The 18,073-nt window shown below is 41.5% G+C and overlaps 1 protein-coding gene across 4 annotated transcripts in view; it reads right to left on the reverse strand.

The window, feature by feature from the left end:
• Positions 1-18,073, reverse strand: part of LOC138440989 (adhesion G protein-coupled receptor E3-like) — a 48,466-nt gene that overhangs the window by 12,044 nt on the left and 18,349 nt on the right. For 2 of the 4 annotated variants that reach the window (XM_069591301.1, XM_069591303.1), the window contains 5 exons: positions 14,727-14,846; positions 14,513-14,605; positions 13,426-13,619; positions 4,310-4,468; positions 2,500-2,694 (listed from right to left, as the gene is read on the reverse strand). In XM_069591301.1, coding sequence (XP_069447402.1) covers positions 2,500-2,694; positions 4,310-4,468; positions 13,426-13,619; positions 14,513-14,605; positions 14,727-14,846 — 761 coding nt within the window. The remainder of the gene's footprint in view (positions 1-2,499; positions 2,695-4,309; positions 4,469-13,425; positions 13,620-14,512; positions 14,606-14,726; positions 14,847-18,073) is intronic. The other 2 variants (XM_069591302.1, XM_069591304.1) reach the window with 1 other exon arrangement.

Here is an 18,073-nt window from a genome sequence, read left to right on the forward strand (position 1 = left end):
ATGCCTTGGCAGGGTGTCACTTGGGCCACCCAAGAAAAACTGAAATGTATCATGTTTAAAGTTCAATGGGGGACTTCCCTGGTGGTCCAGGGCTTAAAATCCATCTGCCAATGCAGGGGACACAGGTTTGATCTCTTGTCTGGCAAGATTCCACATGCCATGGGGCAACTAAGCCCAAACACCACAACTACTGAAGACCAGTAGTTGAGCATGAACACTAAAGCACATGCTCTGAAACAAGAGAAGCAATCGCAGTGAGAAGTCCAGGTACTGCAGGGAGGTGTAGCCCCCGCTCACTGCAACTAGCGAAAGCTCGCAGCAGTGAAGACCCAGCACGGCCAAAAATAGCTAACTAGCTAACTAAAGTTCAAAGAGATCTTTGTCCAGCTTAAAATGGAAGAAGACAATATTCAAAGTGTGTTAAGGACTGCAGAAATCAGATAGCCCTTTGCCTGTTGGCTAATGGATGCTAGACTTCTTTGAGTCGGATGAAGCTGGTGCTGGCCAGGGCTGTCTCCATCCCAAGAACCCTTAACCACCTCCCTGCCCCCTTTCCCCTTCTGAGGATGAAATTAATCCTCCTAGAAAGCTTGTAGCCTGCTTGTCCTGCCGTGATCACTGTCTCTTCCATCTTGGTCACTGCCCAGAACTGAAGTCACTTTGGTCTGTGTGGCATATATGTTGGGTACATGAATGATCCCCATAAAGCCTCATAGTTTTCTCTTTTGAGCCAACAGCTCATGGTTTCCTCCACTATCAAAGCATCTGCCCTGAATGACATTTTCCATAGTAAGCAAACCTTCCCCCACCCTTCTTCATATTCACTGAATGTTCCCTCCATGTCTTTAGGAAAACTGGAACTTGAAAAAATCTTTTCCCCTCTCTTTAGGTTGCACAACGCAGCATGTGGAATCTTAGTTACTTGACCAGGGATCAAACCCACGCTCCCTGCACTGAAAGTGTGGAGTTTAACCACTGGACCACCAGGGAAATGTTTGCCCCCACCCCATGTCTTTGATTAAAGTATAACCTGGCTTTTGTTTGAGGACACTGCTTTCCACACATTTCAAGAGAACAGTGACCGCTGTCCATTGTCTGAGGGGAACTGGGTTTCCTCTACACCTCTCATGATCTCTTCTGGACCACTGACTCTCTTTTCACGATGAATAAAACCCTCCTCTCTTAGGAATCATGTCCTGAGTCTTTCTATCAACCTCTCAATCTTTGCAAAACTCCATTCACTTCCTGGTTTCTACCCCTCACTCCTTGGAGATGCTGTTGCATGAAACATTGCTTGATATCAAACCTGCTAGCTGGGAATCACACATCAGTGACCCTCAGGACCCAGCACCACTGTGCATCGTTCATTCAGTCTGTAAGTTTTTAAATTGACAATTAACTGGGGGAAGGGACATGAAGAAAACTCTGAGTTTGGGGCATGTTCTATATCTTGATCAAGGTGATAGTTTTATATCTCTGTCTCTATATCTGGGCTTCCCTGGTGGCTCAGAGGTAAAGGCCCCACCTGCCAATGCAGGAGATGTGGGTTTGATCCCTTTGTCGGGAAGATCCCCTGGAGAAGGAAATGGCAACCTACTCTAGTATTCTTACCTGGGAAATCAAATGGACAGAAGAGGCTGGTGGACTATGGTCCATGGGCTTGCAGAAGTGTCAGACACAACTTAGTGACTAAACAACAACATATCTATATCTATTATAGACTTAGGTAATACCAAGTTTGTCTGTCTATGGAATTTTCCAACAACATATCTAATGTACTACCTATCCATGAGAAAGGACGATTCCTGCCTTCTGAAAAAACATGATTGAATCTTGAGCTATGCTCAGGAGATTGTCAGACAGAGACAAGTACTGTACAATCTTTTATTTGTGGAATCGAAAAATCTCAGATTCATGAAAAAAGAAAAGAGTTTTCTTTTCTTTCTTTTCCTGATTGCCAGGAGACAGAGGTAGGGGTTGGGATGATAAGGCTGATGTAATTTGTGGATATGAACGTGTAACGAGTAATAAATTACCCAAGGGAATACACAGTTCCATGAATATACTGAAAGCCACTGACATGTACGTTTAAAAAGGGCAAACTATATATGTATGAATTATGCTATTAATACTATGTATAAAATAGATAACTAATGAGAGCCTACTGTATAGCACAGGGAACTCTCCTTAAAGCACTCTGGTGGCCTGAATGAGAAGGAAGCCCAAAAGGGAGGGATATATGTATATGTGTGACTGAATCATTTTGCTATACAGCAGGAATTAGCACTACCTTGTAAAGCAAACATACAGCAATAAAAATTAAAGAAAAAGCTGTTTTAAAAAAAGAAGGGAATTCCCTGGCACTCCAGTTTAGGAATTGGCACTTTCACTGTTGTGGGCTTAGATTCAATCTTTTGTTGGGGAACTAACATCCTACAAGTCATGTAGTGTGGCTAAAATAAAAAATTAGTAAGAAAGAATTTTGGCTAATTCTCCTACCTTGGGCTCTGTCTGTTTGATGCCTGTGAGGAAGAGGAGGTAGGCCAGGAAGAGGCAGATGGAGAGCTGCAGGTGGAGGGAGGTGCTGGTGTTCTGGATGGATCGACACAGGAGGAAGGTGAGGGCCGCCAGGAAGAGGCAGAGCAGAGAGAGGCTCAGCCCCACATAGGTGATCATGGTCAGCACAGGATCCTCCTAGATGCAGCAGGAGAAAAGAGGCTCAGACTGGTTTTTGTTTTGGAGGCTGTGGTTCCCAATAATCTAGGTCTTAGAACCCTCAATGCATGGTGTTAATTTCCTTGTGAGAAACTGAACAGATCGATAGTGGCCAAGCCAAACTTCCCTCGTAGTCCACTGGTGAAGAATTGGCCTACCAGTTTAGGGGACAAGTGTTTCATCCCTGGTCTGGCAAGGTCCCACATGCTGTGGGGCAACTAAGCCCGTGTGCCACAACTACTGAGCCCACCTGCTGCAACTACTGAGCCTGTGTGCTGCAACTAGTGAAGCCCACGTGCCCTAGAGCCCATTGGTGTGCTCCTCTGCAACAAGAGAAGCCATCACAATGAGAAGCCTCGCCACCACAACTAGAGAGTAGCCCTAACTTGCCACAAATAGAGAAAGCCCACGTGCAGCAGTGAAGACCCAGGCATCTGAAAGGAAATAATTAATTTTTTAAAAAGATTAGAAAATCACAATGAAATATGACTCTCATCCCAACAGTAAGACAATGATAATCAACAAAATTGTAACTTTTCTTGATCTCATTGGAGAGCCAAGTTTGCACAACAAAGAGGCAACATTAACTCAAGTTCTTCCCAAAAGAGATGAGACAGAACTATTTCAATTTTAACAGAGCACAGAAGGAACATGTGGTTGCTACAGGACTGCGTGTGAAGAAATCCACCAGAAATTCCTAAAGGCTGAATGCAGTGGTTTTGGATGACTAGGTTTCCCAGATATAAGGGTTGTTTCAGTCACAAGTTCTACCCCATGAAAACATGAAAAAAGGCTCCATGCCACTAGTCATCAGGGTCGTATACGTTAAAGCCACAGTGAGATACCACTATACACCTCCTAAAAGGGTTGTATATTTTTAACATGAAAAAGAGAAAGTTATATTAATGCGTATATAGAAAAGGTTAGTCACTTAGTCGTGTCTGCCTCTTTGAGACCCCATGGACCATAGCCAGCCAGGCTCCTCTGTCCAAGGGTTTCTCCAGGCAAGAATACTGGAGTGGGTTGCCATTTCCTTCTCCAGGGGAATCTTCCTGAAAAACAGTACCGATGAATCTATTTGCGGGGCGGGAATGGAGACGTAGAGAAAGGACTTGTGTTCACAGTGGGGAAAGGAGAGGGTGGGACGAGTTGAGAGAGTTGCATTGGAGCATATACACTGTGGCTTCTCAGGTAGCACTGAAACAAGCACACTACCATGTGTGAAATAAATAGCTAGCTGGAAGATGCTCAGTAGCACAGGGAGTTCTGCTCAGTACTCTGTGATGACTTAACAGGGTGGGATGGGGGTTCAGTAAGAGGGAGACTCAAAAGGGAAGGGAGTGTACATACACACACACACACAAACACACACACACATACTTATGTTGGTGTATGGCAGAAACTAACACAGCATTGTAAAGCATTATCCTTGAATTTTAAAAAATGAAAAGAAAAAGAGGAAGAAGAGAGGAAGATACATAGCTGTTCCTCTGCTCATATTTTTTCATCTTCTTTTTGAAGATCCCTGCCTTCCACCCCAGCACCACCCTGCAGCAGAGCTGACTTTCAGCGTCATGCGTGTTTACACATGTACCTTCAGCTCAACTGAGGCCATGAGGACAGCAAAGGTGGACAGATGGCTGCAGCTGCATACAGTTCGAGCTCCGTCAGAAAAGGTCACGTGGCACCCTTCATTAGACCAGACCAGCTCATCCCAGTAGACACAAAGAGACTTTTTGCTTTCCCCTATCATCTGGAAAGAAAATTGCTCTTCATGAGACACTATCATTTAAAATCTGACGCTTCCCACACATACATGCACACACACACTTGCATGCATGCTTACACACAATGAAATACTGTTCAACCATAAAAAAATGAAATAATGCCATTTGCAACACAGATAGGCCTAAAGGATATTATGCTTAGTAAAATGTCAGGCAGATAAAGACAAATACTTATATTATTTCCTATATGTGGAATCTAAAAAATAAAACAGATGAATGGAATATACAAAACAGAAACAGACTCACAGACATAGAAAACAAACTTATGATGAGCAAAGGGGATAAGGAAGAGGGGAGAGACAAATTAGGAGTATGGGATTAACAGATACAAACTCATATCTATAAAAGAGATAAGCAACTACAATTTACTATATAGCACAGGAAACTATCCCCATTATTTTGTAATAACCTATAATGGAATATAATATGCAAAAATACTGAATTACCATATTTTATGAATGCATGCATGCTTAGTTGTGTCCAACCAGGATCCTCTGTCCATGGAATTTTCCAGGCAAGAATAATGGAGTGAGTTACCTTTTCTTCCTCCAGGGAATCTTCCCGACCCAGGGAACAAGCCCGAGCCTCCTTCGTCTCCTGCACTTGCAGGCAGATTCTTTACCACTGAGTCACCTGGGAAGCCCACTATATTGTATACTTGAAACCAACACGGCATTCTAAATCAACTATACTCCAATAAAATTTGTTATATTAAAGTTTTTGTTTTTTAATTTTTTATACAATTTAAATGTACTTTCCATTTACAATAATCGCAAAATTTTGTTTACACAGAAACGGACTCAGAGACATAGAGAACACACTTGTGGTTGTGGTGGGTGGAGGGGTGGGGAGGGAGAGGGATGGACTGGGAGTTTGGCATTCATAGATGCAAACTATACATTTACAATATATAAACAACAGGGTCCTACTATACAGCATGGGGAAGTATATTAAATATCTGTGAGGACAATTTTTAATGTGTTTTAAAAATCACGGGATTCAGTTTTTCCTTTTTTATGGCTTTACTGAGGTATAATTGATATACAAAGGTAAAAAATCCGCCTGCTAAGGCAGGAGACGCAAGAGACATGGATTCAATCCCTGGGTTGGGAAGACTCCCTGGGGTAGAAAATGGCAACCCACTCCAGTGTTCTTGCCTGGAGAATCCCATGGACAGAGGAGTCTGGCGGGCTACAATCCATGGGGCCGTAAGAGTCAGACACGACTGAACACACAACACACTACGTGAAACATGATTAATTTGGATATATGCAAACACCTGTGACACCATCACCACCATCAAAGTAACAAAACAAACCCAACACTTCCTGAAGTTTCCTGCGTCCCTTTGTTTCTGCTTTTTTGTTTGATTGTTTGTTTGTTTTTGTGGTAAGAACACTGACTATGAGATCTACCCTCTTAACAAATTTTGAAGTGCATGATACCATATTCACTATAGGCTTTGTTATATTAAGTATCTTTTACTTAGAACTGGAAGACCAGAGAATGTATTTGCAACTTCTTCTTCAATTAATTAGAGGCTCAAGTTTCAATTCTGGGGTCAGAAATGAAATCCTAATATTAAAAAAAAAAAAACAACTTTCACCTGACTTAAAATTTTTATTTATTTATTTATTTTTGGATGCGCTGGGTCTTCATTGCTGTGCAGCATTTTCTCTAGTTTCAGAGAGCAGGGCCTACTCTCTAGCTGTGGTGCACGGGCTTCTCACTGTGATGACTGGCTTCTCTTGTTGCTGAGCGCGGGCTCCAGGGCACGTGGGCTTCAGCAGTTGCAACACATGGGTTCATCATTGCAGCCTGAGGGCTCTAGAGCACGCAGACTAGTAGTCGTGGCACACAAGCTTAGTTGCCCTGAGGCACGTGGGATCTTCCCGGGCCAAGGATCAAACCCATGTCTCTTGCATTGGCAGGTGAATTATTTGCCGTGGAGCCCCCAGGGAAGCTCTCACCTGATTTTTTAAAAATTATTTATTAATTTATTCATTGCCTTGGTTTCTTATCAAGGCAACCAAAAAGAACATTAAAAAAGAAGCAAACCGATTGAAATCTCAAAGAAACAGATCTTTGCAGTTATTTCAAAAGCAAACTGAGTTGGTTAAATGAATGATTCTTTGAAGAAAGACTTCATTTGGGGAAGTGACTAGAGGAAGTCTTCTGCATTGAGGGAATCCTGGAGAATATGAACATCTTTGGAGCCGATGTTCGGGCTTGTGTAAAGCAAAGCCTATTCTTGAGCTCTCTGGGTTCCTTAGAGACTCCCAGGGATCCACTCTGATGGAGATAGTTTAGGTATTCTATTCTAATGGCCAGGAGGTAAGAGTCCCTAACATTTCTTTTTTTTTTAAATTTTAAAAATTTTACTTTTACTTTACAATACTGTATTGGTTTTGCCATACATCAACATGAATCCGCCACGGGTGTACATGAGTTCCCAATCCTGAACCACCCTCCCACCTCCCTCCCCATACCATTTCTCTGGGTCATCCCAGTGCACCAGCCCCAAACATCCTGTATCCTGCATCGAACCTCAACTGGCGATTCTTTTCTTACATGATAGTATACATGTTTCAATGCCATTCTCCCAAATCATCCCACCCTCTCCCTCTCCCACAGAGTCCAAAAGACTGTTCTATACATCTGTGTCTCTTTTGCTGTCTCGCATACAGGGTTATCATGACCATTTTTCTAAATTCCATATATATGTGTTAGTATACTGTATTGGTGTTTTTCTTTCTGGCTTACTTCACTCTGTATAGTCGGCTCAGTTTCATCCACCTCATTAGAACTGATTCAAATGTATTCTTTTTAATGGCTGAGTAATACTCCATTGTGTATATGTACCACAGCTTTCTTATCCATTCATCTGCTGATGGACATCTAGGTTGCTTCCATGTCCTGGCTATTACAAACAGTGCTGTGATGAACATTGGGGTGCATGTGTCTCTTTCAATTCTGGTTTCCTCGGTGTGTATGCCCAGCAGGGGGATTGCTGGATCATAAGGTAGCTCTATTTCCAGTTGTTTTTTTTTTTTTTAAAGGAATCTCCACACTGTTCTCCATAGTGGCTGTACTAGTTTGTATTCCCACCAACAGTGTAAGAGAGTTCCCTTTCTCCACACCCTCTACAGCATTTATTGCTTGTAGACTTTTGGAACGCAGCCATTCTGGCTGGTGTGAAATGGTACCTCACTGTGGTCTTGATTTGCATTTCTCTGATAATGAGTGATGTTGAGCAACCCCACGCCCAAGGAGTGGTGGCTGCCTGGGTGCAGGAGGGCCTAGAGGAGCCATCCCACATTGAAGGTCAGAAAGGGCGGTGGTAGGAGACACCCCTCGTCCAAGGTAAGGAGCATCGGCTGTGCTTTGCTGGAGCAGCCATGAAGAGATAGCCCATGCCCAAGGTAAGAGAAACCCAAGTAAGACCGTAGGTGTTGCAAGAGGGCATCAGAGGGCAGACACACTGAAACCATACTCACAGAAATCTAGTCCATCTAATCACTCTAGGACCACAGCCTTGTCTAACTCAATGAAATTAAGCCATGCCCATGGGGCAACCCAAGACAGGCAGGTCATGGTGGAGAGGTCTGACAGAATGTGGTTCACTGGAGAAGGGAATGGCAAACCACTTCAGTATTTTTGCCTTGAGAACCCCATGAACAGTGTGAAAAAGCAAAATGATAGGATACTGTAAGAGGTACTCCCCAGGTCAGTAGGTGCCCAATATACTACTGGAGGTCAGTGGAGAAATAACTCCAGAAAGAATGAAGGGATGGAGCCATAGCAAAAACGATACCCAGCTGTGGATGTGACTGGTGATAGAAGCAAGGTCCGATGCCGTAAAGAACAATATTGCATAGAAACCTGGAATGTCAGGTCCATGAATCAAGGCAAATTGGAAGTGGTCAAACAGGAAATGGCAAGAGTGAACGTCAACATTCTAGGAATCAGCGAATTAAAATGGACTGGAATGGGTGAATTTAACTCAGATGACCATTATATCTACTACTGCGGGCAGGAATCCCTCAGAAGAAATGGAATAGCCATCGTGGTCAACAGAAGAGTCCGAAATGCAGTACTTGGATGCAATCTCAAAAACGACAGAATGATCTCTGTTCGTTTCCAAGGCAAGCCATTCAATCATGGTAATCCAAGTCTATGCCCCAACAAGTAACACTGAAGAAACTGAAGTTGAACGGTTCTATGAAGATCTACAAGACCTTATAGAACTAACACCCAAAAAAGATGTCCTTTCCATTATAGGGGACTGGAATGCAAAAGTAGGAAGTCAAGAAACACCTGGAGTAACATGCAAATTTGGCCTTGGAATACGGAATGAAGCAGGGCAAAGACTAATAGAGTTTTGCCAAGATAATTCACTGGTCATAGCAAACACCCTCTTCCAACAACACAAGAGAAGACTCTACACATGGACATCACCAGATGGTTAACACTGAAGTCAGACTGATTATGTTCTCTGCAGCCAAAGATGGAGAAGCTCTATACAGTCAACAGAAACAAGACCAGGAGCTGACTGTGGCTCAGACCATGAACTCCTTATTACCAAATTCAGACTTAAATTGAAGAAAGCAGGGAAAACTGCTAGACCATACAGGTATGACCTAAATCAAATCCCTTATGATTATACAGTGGAAGTGAGAAATAGATTTAAAGGCCTAGATCTGATAGATAGAGTGCCTGATGAACTATGGAATGAGGTTTGTGACATTGTACAGGAGACAGGGATCAAGGCTATCCCCATGGAAAAGAAATGCAAAAAAGCAAAATGGCTGTCTGGGGAAGCCTTACAAATAGCTGTGAAAAGAAGAGAAGTGAAAAGCCAAGGAGAAAAGGAAAGATATAAGCATCTGAATGCAGAGTTCCAAAGAATAGCAAGATGAGATAAGAAAGCCTTCTTCAGCTATCAATGCAAAGAAACAGAGGAAAACAACAGAATGGGAAAGACTAGAGATCTCTTCAAGAAAATCAGAGATACCAAGGGAACATTTTATGCAAAGATGGGCTAGATAAAGGACAAAAATGGTATGGACCTAACACAAGCAGAAGATATTAAGAAGAGATGGCAAGAATACACAGAAGAACTGTACAAAAAGGATCTTCACAACCTGGATAATCACGATGGTGTGATCACTCATCTAGAGCCAGACATCTTGGAATGTGAAGTCAAGTGGGCCTTAGAAAGCATCACTATGAACAAAGCTAGTGGAGGTGATGGAATTCCAGTTGAACTATTTCAAATCCTGAAAGATGATGCTGTAAGTGCTGCACTTAATATGTCAGCATATTTGGAAAACTCAGCAGTGGCCACAGGACTGGAAAAGGTCAGTTTTCATTCCAATCCCAAAGAAAGGCAATGCCAAAGAATGCTCAAACTACTGCACAATAGCACCCATCTCACATGCTAGGAAAGTAATGCTCACAATTCTCCAAGCCAGCCTTCAGCAATACATGAACCGTGAACTTCCAGATGTTCAAGCTGGTTTTAGAAAAGGCAGAGGAACCAGAGATCAAATTGCCAACATCCGCTGGATCATTGAAAAAGCAAGAGAGTTCCAGAAAAACATCTATTTCTGCTTTATTGACTATGCCAAAGCCTTTGACTGTGTGGATCTCATTAAACTGTGGAAAATTCTGAAAGAGATGGGAATACCAGACCACCTAACTTGCCTCTTGAGAAATCTGTATGCAAGCCAGGAAGCAACAGTTAGAACTGGACATGGAACAACAGACTGGTTCCAAATAGGAAAAGGTATACATTAAGGCTGTATATGTCACCCTGCTTATTTGACTTATATGCCGAGTACATAATGAGAAACGCTGGACTGCAAGAAACACAAGCTGGAATCAAGATTGCTGGGAGAAACATCAATAACCTCAGATATGCAGATGACACCACCCTTACGGCAGAAAGTGAAGAGGAACTAAAGAGCCTCTTGATGAAAGTAAAAGAGGAGACTGAAAAAGTTGGCTTAAAGCTCAACATTCAGAAAACGAAGATCATGGCATCCGGTCCCATCACTCCATGGGAAATAGATGGGGAAACAGTGGAAACAGTGTCAGACTTTATTTTTTTGGGCTCCAGAATCACTGCAGATGGTGACTGCAGCCATGAAATGAAAAGACGCTTACTCCTTGGAAGAAAAGTTATGACCAACCTAGATAGCATATTCAAAAGCAGAGACATTACTTTGCCGACTAAGGTCCATCTAGTCAAGACTATGGTTTTTCCAGTAGTCATGTATGGATGTGAGAGTTGGACTGTGAAGAAGGCCGAGCGCTGAAGAATTGATGCTTTTGAACTGTGGTGTTGGAGAAGACTCTTGAGAGTCCCTTGGACTGCAAGGAGATCCAACCAGTCCATTCTGAAGGAGATCAACCCTGGGATTTCTCTGGAAGGAATGATGCTAAAGCTGAAGCTCCAGTACTTTGGCCACCTCATGTGAACAGTTGACTCATTGGAAAAGACTTTGATGCTGGGAGGGATTGGGGGCAGGAGGGGAAGGCGACGACCGAGGATGAGATGGTTGCATGGCATCACTGACTTGATGATCGCGAGTCTGAGTGAATTCCGGGAGTTGGTGATGGACAGGGAGGTTTGGCGTGCTGCTCTTCATGGGGTCGCAAAGAGTTGGACATGACTGAGCGACTGAACTGAACTGAACTGAACTGAACTGAGCATCCTTTCATGTGTTTGTTAACCATCTGTATGTCTTCTTTGGAGAAATGTCTATTTAGTTCTTTGGCCCATTTTTTGATTGGGTTGTTTATTTTTTCTGGAGTTTAGCTGTATGAGTTGCTTGTATATTTTTGAGATTAGTTGTTGGTCAGTTGCTTCATTTGCTATTATTTTCTCCCATTCAGAAGGCTGTCTTTTCACCTTGCTTATATTTTCCTTTGTTGTGCAGAGGCTTTTAATTTTAATTAGATCCCATTTGTTTATTTTTGCTTTTATTTCCAGTATTCTGGGAGGTGGGTCATAGAGGATCCTGCTATGATTTATGTCAGAGAGTGTTTTACCTGTGTTCTCCTCTAGGAGTTTTATAGTTTCTGGTCTTACGTTTAGATCTTTAATCCATTTTGAGTTTATTTTTGTGTATGGTGTTAGAAAGTGTTCTAGTTTCATTCTTTTACAAGTGGTTGACCAGTTTTCCCAGCATCACTTGTTAAAGAGATTGTCTTTTCTCCATTGTATATTCTTGCCTCCTTTGTCAAAGATAAGGTTCCATAGGTGTGTGGATTTATCTCTGGGCTTTCTATTTTGTTCCATTCATCTATATTTGTCTTTGTGCCAGTACCATACTGTCTTGATGACTGTGGCTTAGTAGAGACTGAAGTCAGGCAGGTTGATCCTCCAGTTCCATTCTTCATTCTCAAGATTGCTTTGGCTATTTGAGGTTTTTTGTATTTCCATACAAATTGTGCAATTATTTGTTCTAGCTCTGTGAAAAATACCACTGGTAGCTTGATAGGGATTGCATTGAATCTGTAGATTGCTTTGGGTAGTATCCTCATTTTCACTGTATTGATTCTTCCGATCCATGAACATGGTATATTTCTCCATCTATTAGTGTCCTCTTTGATTTCTTTCATCAGTGTTTTATAGTTTTCTATATATAGGTCTTTAGTTTCTTTAGGTAGATATATTCCTAAGTATTTTATTCTTTTTGTTGCAATGGTGAATGGAATTGTTTCCTTAATTTCTTTTTCTACTTTCTCATTATTAGCGTATAGGAATGCAAGGGATTTCTGTGTGTTGATTTTATATCCTGCAACTTTACTATATTCATTGATTAGCTCTAGTAATTTTCTGGTGGGGTCTTTAGGGTTTTCTATGTAGAGGCTCATGTCATCTGCAAACAGTGAGAGTTTGACTTCTTCTTTTCCAATTTGGATTCCTTTTATTTCTTTTTCTGCTCTGATTGCTGTGGCCAAAACTTCCAGAACTATGTTGAATAGTAGTGGTGAGAGTGGGCACCCTTGTCTTGTTCCTGACTTTAGGGGAAATGCTTTCAATTTTCCACCATTGAGGATAATGTTTGCTGTGGGTTTGTCATATATAGCTTTTATTATGTTGAGGTATGTTCCTTCTATTCCTGCTTTCTGAAGAGCTTTTATCATAAATGGATGTTGAATTTTGTCAAAGGCTTTCTCTGCATCTATTGAGATAATGACATGGCTTTTATTTTTCAATTCGTTAATGTGGTGAATTACATTGATTGATTTGTGGATATTGAAGAATCCTTGCATCCCTGGGATAAAGCCCACTTGGTCATGGTGTAGGATCTTTTTAATGTGTTGTTGGATTCTGATTAAGTTGAGTCTTTTATTTTTTCCAGCTTTATTGAGGAATACTTGACAAATATAACTGTACATACTTAAAGTATGTGATTTGATGATTTTACTTTAAAGACTTTACTATGAACATCCTCGGCTTCCCTGGTGGCTCAGTGGTAAAGAATCTGCCTGCCAGTGCAGGAGACACTGGTTTGATCTCTGGGTTGGGAGGAATCCCCTGGAGGAGAAAGTGCCAACCCACTTCAATATTTGTGCCTGGAAAATTCCATGGATGGAGGAGCCTGGCTTGCTCTGGTCCATGGGATTGTAAAGAGACACGTTTATTTGTTCATTTCCCAACAGTAAATACGGCTACAGTTTTTTTTTAAATCACTTTTTAGTCTGTTGAAGGAATAATTCCCATCATGTAATTTTTGGAGTAACTCTTAACCAAAGACTGGGTTGAATTTCAAATCTCCGCCAGCAATTCCTGATAAATCAGCCTGGGCAGAAAGAACTGATTGTAAAAGCCATACTTTTTCACTACTACGTTTATAGGTATGATCAGTAGAAATTTCTAGGTGCTCAAACAAGTGGATACTTTGCCCACCTGTATATGGTGAAACGTGAAGTTCACGGGTTTGGCCAGGGAACAATTCTTCTTGCATCCTGTGGTACCACTTATCACCTTGGAATTCAATTGAAAGTGATCCAGCTTTTCATCAAGAGTTAGGTTTTCCTTAGACACAAAGGAGCCATCTAAGATGGATCCGAAAGACTTGTAAGAAATAAAGACCACAGCACCTGAAAGGAAGCAAAGAACCGATGAACCTGAGGAGGAGACTGGGGAATGTGTTGCCAGTTAAGGATTTATCTGGCCAGTTTCTTAGGAGTCAGATATGGAATGTAGGACTCTGAATCCTAATTTATTAGACCATACATCCTTGAAAAATAGATGGGAGAGATTCCAAAATCTTTCCACTTGCAGGATGTTATGGCTATGTCTGGATTCTAGTAGAGATATCCCCTCTGTCCCTAGAAGCACAGTTTACAATAGTCAAGATACAGAAGCAATCTAAGTGTCCTCCCATAGATGAATGGATAAAGAAGTGGTATATATACACAATGGAATATTACACAACCATAAAAAGAATGAAGTCTTTCCATTTGCAGCAACATGGATGGACCTGGAGGGTATGATGTTATGTTAGTGAAATAAATCAGACAGAGAAAAACAAATCCCACATGATTTCACTTTTATGTAGAATCTAAAACACAAGACAAAAGAGAAACAGATTCATGGACACAGAAAACAAAGTGGTGGTTTTGAGAGGAGAGAATATGAAGGGGGCATGGGGAGAAGAAGGGTGATGGGGATTAAGAGGTACCAACTTTCAGCTGCAAAATATATGTCACAAAGATGTAATTACAAATAGAGAATATAGTCAAGGATATTGTAACAATTTTGTATACTGAGGTGATCATTCATAACGTATAAAAGCATCAGATCAGCCTGTTGTATTCCTGAAATTGAGCTTCCCTGGTAAAGAATTCCCTGGTAAAGAATTGCTGCTCAGTGGTAAAGAATTCGCCTGTAGTGCAGGAGCCACAGGTGACATGGGTTCGATCCCTGGGTCGGGAAGATCCCTTGGGGGAGGGCATGGAAACCCAAGGCAAGAATTCTCCAGTATTCTTACCTTGAGAATCCCCATGGACAGAGAAGCCTGGTGGGCTATAGTCCATAGGGTGGCACAAAGTTGGACAGAACTGAAGCGACCTAGCATGCACGCCTGCATGAAATTAGTATAATATTGTGTATTAATTGTTAATATAACTCAATAAAAAATAAGAGTAAGTTTCCCCTGCTCCCAATTCTAGAGATGTTGAGATAATTTAGGTAATTTCTGTTACCTCCAGTTCCTCCTCCAGTGACAACAGTGCAATCGATGTCCATTGTCTCCTTTTCAATCTGTAATTTAACTATCTCATTTTCTGTTTTGCAACCATTCTTGATGGTCAGCGCTTCAATAACTAAAACAAACAAACAAACAAACAAAAAAAACAGAAAATCTGCATGAATGTTGGAAATCCTTATAAACACTTATTTTAAAATATAATCTCCTGTCCATCTCATTTGAAAAAATGACAAGGACTTCCCTGGTGCCCAGTGGTTAGGAATCCATGCTCCCAATGCAAGGGGTATGGGTTTGATCCCTGTTCAGGGAACCAAGATCCCACATGCTGCATGGTATGGCAGAAAAATAAATAAAAATTAAATTAAAAAAATGACAACTGTAGGAGCTTCAGATGAAAACTGGAGTTTGGGTGATGGAGTTGGAGTGGACACATAGAAGCTGCTGGCTTTATTTGGGTACCCAGTCTCTTATTGGAGGGAACAAATTCAATATATAAATAACCTCAGATATGCAAGGAAACCTGGCATGCTGCAGTACATGGGGTCGCAGAGTTGGACACAAAGGAATGACTGAACTTACTTATGTAGATGACACCACTCTTACAGCAGAAAGCAAAGAGGAACTAAAGAGCCTCTTGAAGAAGGTGAAAGAGGAGAGTGAAAAAATTGGCTTAAAACTCAACATTCAAAAAACTAAGATCCTGGCATCTGGTCCCATCACTTCATGCAAATAGATGGGGAAACAATGGAAACAGTGATGGACTTTACTTTCTTGGACTTCAAGATCATTGTGGACAGTGACTGCCGTGATGAAATTAAAAGATGCTTGTTCCTTGGAAGAAAAGCTATGACAAAGCTAAACAGCATATTAAGCAGAGACATTACTTTGCCAACAAAGGTCTGTATAGTCAAAGCTATGGTTTTTCCAGTAGTTATGTATGGATGTGAGAGCTGGACCATAAAGAAGACTGAACACTGAAGAACTGATGCTCATGAACTGTGGTGTTGGAGAAGACTCTTGAGAGTCCCTTGGACTGCAAGGAGATCAAATCAGTCAATCCTAAAGGAAACACTCCTGAATATTCATTGGAAGGACTAATGCTGAAGCTGAAGCTCAAATCCTTTGGCCACCTGATGCGAAGAGCCGACTCATTAGAAAAGGCCCTGATACTGGGAAAGATCGAAGGTGGCAGGAGAAGGGGGAGACAGAGGATGAGATGGTTGGGTGGCATCACTGACTCAATGGACATGAGTTTGAGCAAGCTTCAGGAGATAGTGAAGGACAAGCAAGTCTGGCTGCTGCAGTCCATGGGGTCACAAAGAGTCGGACATGACTGAGTGACTGAACAACAATATGTCATTTACTATTGATACTTTGGGCTTCCCAGGTGGCTCAGAGGTAAAGAATCTGCCTGCCAATGCAGGAGATGCCAGAGATGCGAATTCTGTCCCTGGGTCAGGAAGATCCTTTGGTGAGGAAATGGCAACCCGCTCTAGTATTCTTCCCTGGGAAATCCCATGGACAGAGGAACTTGGCAGGCTACAGTCCATGGGGTCTCAAAGGGTTGGATGTGACTTTGCGACTAAAAACTAACAACAAATAAAATAGATAACTAATGAGAAGCTACTTTCTAGCACAGGAGACTCTACTCAGTGCTCTGTGGTGACCTAAATGGGAAGGAAATAGAAAAAAAAGTAGCTGACTCACCTTGCTATATAGTTGAAACTAACACAACACTGCAAGGCAACCATACTCCCAAAAAACTTAATTAAAAAAAGAATCATAAGACATCTTCTTTCTTCCCTTCATCTCTCCATACTCACTCTTCAGCTTCTTTTGTTTTGAATAAGCTAAATATTTTCATCATCTACATATTAATCAACTTCAGCACCAAACTTTCTCTTTCTCTCAGACTCCACATGCATCCTGGCAGCAAATCCAGACCTTTTGCTAAAAAGACACCAACCTTGGTGTGAATCTGATTTGGGGCACTGACTTCATCTGGCCCATCAGGAGGTCTCTCCTGGCTCATCCCAATCATCTAACTGCATTCATTGTTCTCCCAGAGCAGCCAGTGGGATCCTTTCAAAATGTGAATCAGATAGGGTCTCCCTGAATAAAAGTCAGTGCTGTTACAATTCCCAGGAGGACCCTGCTTGATCTTGCCTTGCATCAGTTCCTTGTCCAGTCACCTTCAGTCACTCTGCAAGTATCTCCAAAACACCAGGAATGCTCACCTCAAGCCCTCTGACCATATCATTCTCCCCCAGATATGCATGTAGCTTACTTTTTCTTCTTCAAGTCTTCTCACAAATCTGCCTTCTTTCCAAGCCTACTCTATTCACTCTAATTAGCATCACAAACTGCTTCCCTGACATTTGCTATATTCCTCACCTCTTCTCTAATACAGAGAAGTTTGAGTACATCAAAAGTGAAAACATCTCCACTCAAACATCCTTTCAACAAACCACAGATTGGCAGAAGATATTTAGAGACATAAATGAGGTCCATCATATGTAAAAAGCTCCTAAATATCAATAAGATAAAACCCAAAAACACAATGGACAAAGAGTAAAAGGATAAGGGATATTGGACAAAAAATATAAATCAGAATAATCTCAAAAAAGAAACCTAATGGCCAGCATAAAATAGAGACATCTAATCTACTAGTAATCAGTGATATGCAGATAAAACTATAGTGAGATATCATTGCTTACACATGATGTCAGCAGGAAAGAAGAGTCTGAAAACTTAGAGGTTGTGAGGGGGATAACTATACTTCACCAAAATAATTTCTTAAAGTGGAATTTTATCCTCTAATTGATGACAGCACCACAGCTTTTCTGTTCATATATTCATTCATTCATTTGACTATTAGTAAATACTTCTAGGGTGCTTCTCTGATGGCTCATCGGGTAAAGAATTCTCCTACAATGCAGGAGACACAGGAAATTTGGGTTCAATGAGTCAGGAAGATCCTCTGGAGGAGGAAATGGCACCCCACTCCAATATTCTTGCCTGTGGAATTTCATGGACAGAGGAGCCTGGCAGGCTACAGTCCAGAGTCACAAAGAGTCTGACATGACTGAGTGGCTAAGTACACAGCACAAATCGTTTTAGGCATCAGACACTTGACTAGGTGCTCTTTATGCCCATGGAAGCCTTGCTAATTCTAAGAGTAAAGACTGCTTTATCCTTCAGTGTATCCTTGATAAAGATTTGTACCTAAGAACCCTAGGGTGACTCTAGGATTAAAAGTGACAGTACACACAGCCACAAAAGATTCACTTTAAAAACAGATTAGACTTGAAAGATGAATGGATGGTCCAGTCAAATGAACTT

Source organism: Ovis canadensis, chromosome 5 (assembly GCF_042477335.2).
Source record: "Ovis canadensis isolate MfBH-ARS-UI-01 breed Bighorn chromosome 5, ARS-UI_OviCan_v2, whole genome shotgun sequence".
Classification (NCBI taxonomy): Eukaryota; Metazoa; Chordata; class Mammalia; order Artiodactyla; family Bovidae; genus Ovis; species Ovis canadensis.